The sequence below is a fragment of the Cryptomeria japonica genome, chromosome 3, assembly GCF_030272615.1.
Source record: "Cryptomeria japonica chromosome 3, Sugi_1.0, whole genome shotgun sequence".
Taxonomy (NCBI): Eukaryota; Viridiplantae; Streptophyta; class Pinopsida; order Cupressales; family Cupressaceae; genus Cryptomeria; species Cryptomeria japonica.
The window spans coordinates 624113657-624121846 of NC_081407.1; the positions used below are offsets into that span (position 1 = coordinate 624113657).

At 34.3% G+C, this 8190-nt stretch overlaps 1 protein-coding gene across 1 annotated transcript; it reads left to right on the forward strand.

Moving 5' to 3' along the window:
• The first annotated feature begins 3047 nt into the window (after window positions 1-3047).
• LOC131044243 (beta-glucosidase 13) lies at window positions 3048-7238 on the forward strand. Its single transcript, XM_059217583.1, has 14 exons — window positions 3048-3388; window positions 4335-4431; window positions 4561-4627; window positions 4710-4768; window positions 5092-5167; window positions 5265-5336; window positions 5445-5532; window positions 5619-5859; window positions 5951-6066; window positions 6152-6372; window positions 6480-6511; window positions 6598-6700; window positions 6789-6897; window positions 6986-7238. The coding sequence occupies exons 1-14, from the start codon at window positions 3048-3050 to the stop codon at window positions 7152-7154; spliced, it is 1791 nt and encodes a 596-aa protein (XP_059073566.1). The 3' UTR covers window positions 7155-7238.
• The last annotated feature ends 952 nt before the right edge of the window (window positions 7239-8190 follow it).

The window sequence follows — 8190 nt, forward strand, 5'->3', positions numbered from 1 at the left end:
AGAAAGGCATAGCTAGAAAGAATATAACAACAAACAGAAACAACTGGCAGAAACAAAAAGCCAGCAAGAGAACCAAAAGTAACAAAAGGACAACAAAGCGACACCAAAGGGACAACCAAGAGCACAAGACAACAGAACTAAGAGAAATTCTTAAGAAGCTCCGCAACCTCTTTCTCCAGTTGAACCATAGAGGCAACAACACACTTGAGATCATCCAGTTCCTTAGCTTGCTGAGCCATCTTCCTCATATTCGCCCGACTTCTTTTGCCATTTCCAACAACCATACCTGCAAGGATCAAGTTCTTGTCCTCAAAATGTCAATCGTATTCTTTTCTAGCTGGATTTGTTCCAGTTTACTAATCATCACTCTGAAATTATCAACTGAAGCTTTCAGAATCTTGTGACTTTGTTCTCTGATCTTCTTCAAGGTTTCCTCATGACTGTAAACCCTCTTTTCTATCTCATTGAACCTAGCCTCCACAACCTTGAATTTGAAACCATAAGCCTCAATAATAGCCTTCACATCATTGATGGCTTTAGTTAACTCCTTCAGTTTATTAGGCAAAGAACTACCCATCTGGACAGCTTCCAGAATGTCCATTTTCTTTGAAGAGGCTTCCTGTTTAGACTTCAAACTTTCAATCTCCAAGTAGACCCATTTTAAGACCTTGTAAAATTCCATCACCCCATTCATCGCAATGTTAAGCATAGCTATGGGAGAATTACTACTATCTTTATTTAAGTCTAAAAAATTGACATTATTCTCCAGGGTTTCCACATCAACAATTGTGACTTTGTCTATAGGAGGCAAAGTCTCCCCTTCCACCACATTCTTTTCCTCTTTCTCCACACCACAAATTTGGCTATTAGGATCCAAAGGAGGAGAGGGGACCTTTGAGGTACCAACCTCCTTTTCCAGGCTAATATCAGTGATAGTTGGACTGCGCTTAGTTTTCTTCTTAGGCGGTGGGGTGGCATTTTCACTTTTAGTCTCAATACCATCATCATCCTCATCATGTTCTTCAAACCAGTTGTCCTCCTCCTGCACCTTTTTCCTATTTCCCTTGAACCCTTTGCCGGAAGTCTTTCTACCAGACCCAAAAGCCATATCTTTATCCTTCCCCTTTCAGGTTCCCATATCTTTAATAATATTATTGTTTTTCTTTTTAAATACATATATAGATAAATAATAATTTTTTTAATAAATATATTGATGTTTTAAATTGTATATATAATTTTTTAATGATAAATTATATGTTCAATTGTTTTTGAATTTTATTCTTATTTATTTAATTATTTATCAAATTATAACATACATAATATATAACTTAACATAGCTTAGTTACAATTTTAACATATATGAAAAAAAATATATATATTCTTATTTATTTTAGTAGTTATTATATTATAACATACATAATATATAAGTAAGTGATTTTAACATATATAATTTTTTTTACTAATGTAATTTAAACAAGGCCACGTTGCAGTATACTTCCTAATTTAAACAAGGTAAAACAATTTTGTTCAGTCAATTGAAATTTCAAACCTTGAAAAAACAATATTAAGTTTCAATAAAAAGTTAAAACAAAGTTTGTAACAAATAAGTGATACTTTGTCATGGATTATTTTAGATTTAGTTTTCTTGTTATTCACATTAAAAAGGCATCCATATTTTTCTAAAATATAGGAATAGTTGTCATTGCCGAAAATTGGGTAAATAAGTTACTATACATCTTATTAGAAATAGTCTTATTATGCCTCTGCAAAATGTTGAGATTCAAATAAAATTATTTAATCACTAGTTAATCAATAGTTAAAAACATAGCCTCACCTATAGTTCCATGCCATGACAACAACTAGAAAAATAAAATATATATATAGCAAATGTAAAAATTTAACATAGATAATATATAGTTTTACATATATAGCTAAGTTACATAATATATAACATATATTAAAACAAAAATTGATATATGTGAAAATCAGTGAATTATATATTATTATAACAATTATATATTATTTATGTTATAATATAATAATTATTAAAATAAATAAGAAAACAAATTTAAAAATTGAACACGTAATTTATTATTAAAAAATTAAATATATAATTTTAAAAATAAATATATTGAAAAAAATATTATGTATCTCTATATATTCAAAAAGTTAAAAATAATTTTATTATATTAATTATTATAACATTAAAAAATAAAAAATATAATAAAAGTTTTTAAAAAATTAAAATAAATTTTTTATCTTTACCTTGGGAAGGAGGCGGCAGTAGGAGGTGCATGGATGCAGTATACAGGTGCAACAAGAAGGACAACAGACATAGGGATCGGGGGGTGCAAATTTCCCCCCCATAACCAATGCCATCCCTAGGTTCTACAACTCAACTCAAGTCACATCGATGCCTTAGTCTACAATCCCAATGCATAATCCAAGTCGCCCAATGCTAACTCACCTTGGTTTAGTTTCACCCCTAAGAACTCACAGATGAACCCCACTAGATTACTATTGTATATCCAAAAATCAAAATGTATTGTTGACTGTATTTTTTTTAATTTAATAATTAATTTAAAAATTAACAAACAACGGAAGAAACAATGGAAGCCCGCTCGATTCCCCTTGAAAAGGAGGAAAGCATGCATGGGAATGAATGCAATATCCGTGAGAAAGAGATCAGCGGCTTATCACCCAAAAGAAGTCTCTTTCTTCCGCTGAACGGGGAGCCTTGTTATTGATGCCTTTATTGTTTGCATGAGTAGTCATTTACTTCATTTTTATCTTCTTCAAAGTGTTGGTATGAAGGCATTTACTCCATAAACAGATTTCTATGAAGATCTCGAACTCCAATTTCTGAAGCTCCCATGGAGGCCGATTTCTCCCTGAGAAGTAGGTGAGGAATTTTTACTTTGTTTGGTGAAATTAGCATTGGCCAGCTTGAGAAGTTGTTTAAATTTCATGATGAATTGCTTGCACGGAGTGTAGCTTATGTGGTTGGGGGGGCTTTTAGCTAGCTCAAATTCTTTTTTAAAATCAGAATGGAAATTTATGCTCTTATTATGGCTTGGGGGTTGGAATTGGGCAAAGACATGATAATGGTGAAGAAAGTTATGCAGACAATTATTCATGAGGATTATCTGATAGGTATGGATTCCTTCTTGGAATGGGCAGAACCGGGAGTGGGTTTTGATGCCCGCAAAGGTGTAGAGGATGGAGTGCAAGGTGGCAATGCAGGTTTATTCCCATTTCTTAGAGGGGCGAAAGGTATATGTAGATATCACTGCTCTCAAGAGGCCAGAAGGGGTTGGGACACCCTCAAATTGTATGTGGAAATCAAAGACCTGGAAGGTGTCATAGCGCAGGTAAAGGCAGAAGCGAAGTAGGAGCCGAGATGAATACTATAGCTAAGGTCGGTAAGGTCGTTGGAGAGCAATGGAGCCAGGGTGGTGAGAAGCAACCGCCGAAGGAAAGTCCAGTGAGTTGTCATTTTCTGCTTTTATGGTAATGTGCCTTGTTTTGTATGGTGGTTTTTTAGTTTGGGTTTAGTATCTTTGGATGTTTCTAGGTGGATTGGTAGTGGGCTGGTTAAAGTCATTTTGGTGGGTTTGTTTTTTGATTACAGTACTGGCTTTTTTGGAATCCGAGATTGGTTAAACTTTACTATGTGGACCTTATTTTGAATTTCAATTATTACCGAGCAAAAAAAATAAACAATTATATTCAGATATTTAATTTAATTATTAAATAAAAAACACTGTCAATAATATGAGGATGTTTATCTAGCCGAGGGAAAGGACAAGGTTGAATAGGCATGAGCAATTTTAATGACTAGAGTTTTGTCCATTCTGTCGACTAGCAGGCCATAAAGTTGTACCTAGACCAATGGGACAGTCTCCCTTTTGCATCCCGATGAATCCTCGCGTATCCCAATGTTCCGACCTTAGATATTCAATTCGCAAAAAACTCATGGGACTCCTCGGAACGTGCATTTGAACAATTTGGGACACCCTCCCTCACACTCAGTCAAATGACCTCGGAACTTCCACCTCATTACAAATCCAGTCCATAATTTATTTTTCACGTGGATATATGGACTGTAGAATGCAGGGTGCATTAAAATCAATAAACTAACTTAACATGTAGACCTCCATTCCAACAGTCTAGCTGCCACGTGATTGAATTTTTTCGAATCCTTATAGAGATAGTGTTGACCATGGACAAATTCCTATAAATGTAGCTAAGGTGAGCCCAAATCCTTCACAGAAGAAAATGGAAAGCGTTACAAAATTCTGTGCACTACTTATTTTGGTTTTCTGTGCATGCAGTTTTACAGTGAGAGGAAACGACCAAAGCAAAACTAAATTCGGAAGAAAATCCTTCCCTTCAGACTTTGTTTTCGGAGTTGGTTCTGCTTCGTACCAGGTTCATCACTACACTATCCTATAATAAATTGCTTATTTTCTCTTAGGGTTCGTGGGATTCAAAGAATGCAGTTAAGGCTGTTTTTGATATCACTGGTTTTCTATTAAGTTGTTTTTCATATAACTTCAGTACGAAGGAGCAGTTCAGGAGGGTGGAAGAAGTCCCAGTATTTGGGATAAGTTTTCTCGCATTCCAGGTAGCTATGTATGCATTTAGGATATTGTTGATATTTTGTTAAATAATAGTTCTGATTTTTCTAATCAAAATTGTTTTACCAGGAAAAATTGTTGATAAGAGCAATGGCGATGTTGCCAATGATCAGTACCACCGTTACAAGGTATGCAATAGGCCCATGTTAGAAGATTTAAATGTAGTTTTAGAGATTATAGATATTAGACTGTATGAATAATTGATTTTGACAATAGTAGTGATTTTATGGCATTAAAAAATAATCCACAAATTTTTGTGGCACATGAGAATTGTGAGTATACAATGTTTCGTCCTAGTATTCGGATGGATTCATTCTTTCATTAATAGTTATGAGCAGATCAGATAATCTAGCGAGATGAGACTGTGCTTCTGTTCATATGCGCTAGTAATATTAGTTTTAATTTTATAAGAAGCAGAATATTAATCTTCCCAGACTACAAAAAATTCCAGGAGGACATCAAACTGCTGGTTGATATGGGAGTTGATTCCTATAGATTTTCTATTTCTTGGTCTCGCATCTTCCCAAGTACGTAGTGCGAAGTGATCCTGAAACAATTTAAAGCTCTTATTGCATTGCATTATTTTAGTTTGTGAGAGCTGATAAAAAATTTCTTCATTCGCAGAGGGCAGAGGGACTGTAAATAAAAAGGGAATAGCTTATTACAACAATCTAATCGATGAGCTTCTCAAGCATGGTATGCACATTGTAGACTGATACTGGTATTCAGTAGGATGATGTTTATGTAGAGTGTATGCCAAATATCTCATGTTATACATGTAAAATGATATTAGTAAAATTTCAGGTATCGAGCCTTTCGTGACCATATTTCATTGGGATCTACCACAAGCTCTCCAGGACGAATACGGAGGATTCCTGAGTGAGAAAATTGTGTATGAACTTCTTCTCGAGTCTCTGTTTACTATGATTTATCACTCAAAAATCATTTGTTTCACTGGTGTTTTTATGTTGTGTGCAGCAAAGATTTTAGTTCATATGCCATCACCTGCTTTGAAGCCTTCGGTGATCGAGTGAAGAAATGGGTAACGATAAACGAGCTGTTTATTATTAGCTTCTTTGGATATGGCGATGGAAGTCATGCACCAGGCCGCTGCACAAATTGCACCGCTGGAGATTCAGCGACTGAGCCTTACATAGTCTCTCACAACTTGCTTCTTGCACATTCAGCCGCTGTAAAAATATACAGGGAAACGTACAAAGTAAGACATTAGATTCTATATGCTTATTTTAGTAATGCTTCATGACCATATTGATTGACTGTCATAACTAACTTGAAATTGTATGTTCCAGGAAAAACAAAAGGGATCGATTGGCATCACCCTTGTCGCCCATTGGTTTATTCCTTACTCCAATTCATTCAACGACCAAAAAGCAACTCGAAGAGTTCTCGATTTCTACCTTGGTTGGTCCGTACTATCTGTCGACCATTTAAAACAATAGATTTGTTCATTTCTTTGCTCCCTATTAACGAATGGAGATTCTATGAAACAGGTTTATGAATCCATTGACTAGGGGCAAATATCCAAATACAATGCAAGCTCTGGTGGGTGATCGCTTGCCCCATTTCACCAAAGCACAATCTCGATTGGTCAAGGATTCATTTGATTTTATTGGCCTTAACTACTATACTACTTTTTATGCCATACATAATAACTCTACATCAAATGCCGCGCCCATCGATTTCACGGCTGACTCTCGAGTAACTACAACCAGTGAGTTCCAGCGTTTATATGTATTACAAATAACATTCATCTTTATTGAATTTGTTTATAAGACCCGAAATTTCATGATTTTAAGGTATATTATTAATGTTGTGCAGGTGAAAAGAACAACATACCGATCGGAGCCACGGTAAAAGAACATAAATTCAGTCTTTTAATATTTAGTATTGTTCAGCGATTGTAGATAGCGAGTTAATTATTAGGAGTTGATTTCAGGCGGGCTCAAGCTGGCTGCATGTGTATCCACGCGGGATCAGAGCACTGCTGAACTATATGAAACGTCGATACAATAACCCGCTTATTTATATCACAGAAAACGGTAACTGACTGACCACTGATCCCTCGCTGCAGAAATATTAGTTTTAGCTTTCATTTGAAAATGAGATGAATGACGAGATTCGTTTCAGGTATCGATGAAATAAATAATGCAAGCATGCCTTTGAAGGAATCTTTGAACGATACTTGGCGCATTGACTATACTTCCAAGCATCTCGCAAATATTAACCTGGCAATAAGGTGTTTTTTCACACTTGTACAAGCTTTCAATTTACTTAAGCCGCCTTCTGTCTAATATAACACAGAATTAGTTCATGTGAATGCGCAGGGATGGATGTAATGTGCGCGGTTATTTCGGTTGGACTTTTATGGACGATTACGAATGGGGCAGTGGATATTCAGTGAGATTCGGTTTTTATTTCGTCGACCGCAATCGCAACTTGACCAGATATCCAAAGGCTTCTGCTCACTGGTTCCACAACTTTCTCAGTCACTAAGAAATCAAGATACCATTATTATAAGCATCGAAGTTTATATGGTGCACACAGTGCTCATATATAACCTTTAGATACTTTTTGTTGCAGGAGAAGCTGACGAATAACAATAATATAAGGTTGTCTTTCTGATATTATTTCAGTGCATAGCCCCGTCTATATTTTATATATATGTTTAGAGGACTAGAGAGTGGATTTTTAACTCATTTTACAAAGTGACTGAGGTTTAGCTTCTGCAATGCTACTTATATTTCTAATGCATTATTTATAATTTGGCCTGCTTTTGAGGTTATTTTTTTACTTTAACTATATTTGAGAGGGTATAGGAGGGTCCGTCTTGAAAAGAGTTAAGATTTGGATCGTTGGGTTAAATTTTTGGTTCTTCTGAGTAAAATAAAAAGAAAGGAAAAAATTCACAATTAGAGGAGGCGATGTCTATCTAAACACCATGATGCACATTTGATCATATTTATTAATTAGTTGAAATAAAAAATGTGTTGTATTCTATTATTTAATTTGTATACAATGAAATATATGATGAAGTGGTATGTCTTTTTTAAATATTTGTATTCTATTATTTAATTTGTATACAATGAAATATATGATGAAGTGGCATGTCTGTTTATTTTTTATTATTTAAATTATTTTACATTACATAGGAAAAATACTTTCCTAACTTGGTTTAGGTTATTATAGATTAAGAAATTACTATTGTTATTGGACAATAACAATAATTAAATATTTTAATTTTTAAAAAAAGACAAATAATGAATAAGTTTCATGTCTTACAAATTTCACTTGTTTATATATGTCTATTATTTGTTAAATATGTCAAGATCACCGTAATCTCTAATTTTTATGTAGGTAATGTGTGTCATTCACTATTGACCTTGTATTTGACAAAAATATTTTTGAATCTGAATCTAACTTTATAACTCATACGATTGATCATAGTGACTATGTCATCTTATAATTTGATTTTCTAGCTTTCTACCTTTTGCTCATGTTCAAAGACTCATGGTATTATATAATAGCTAAG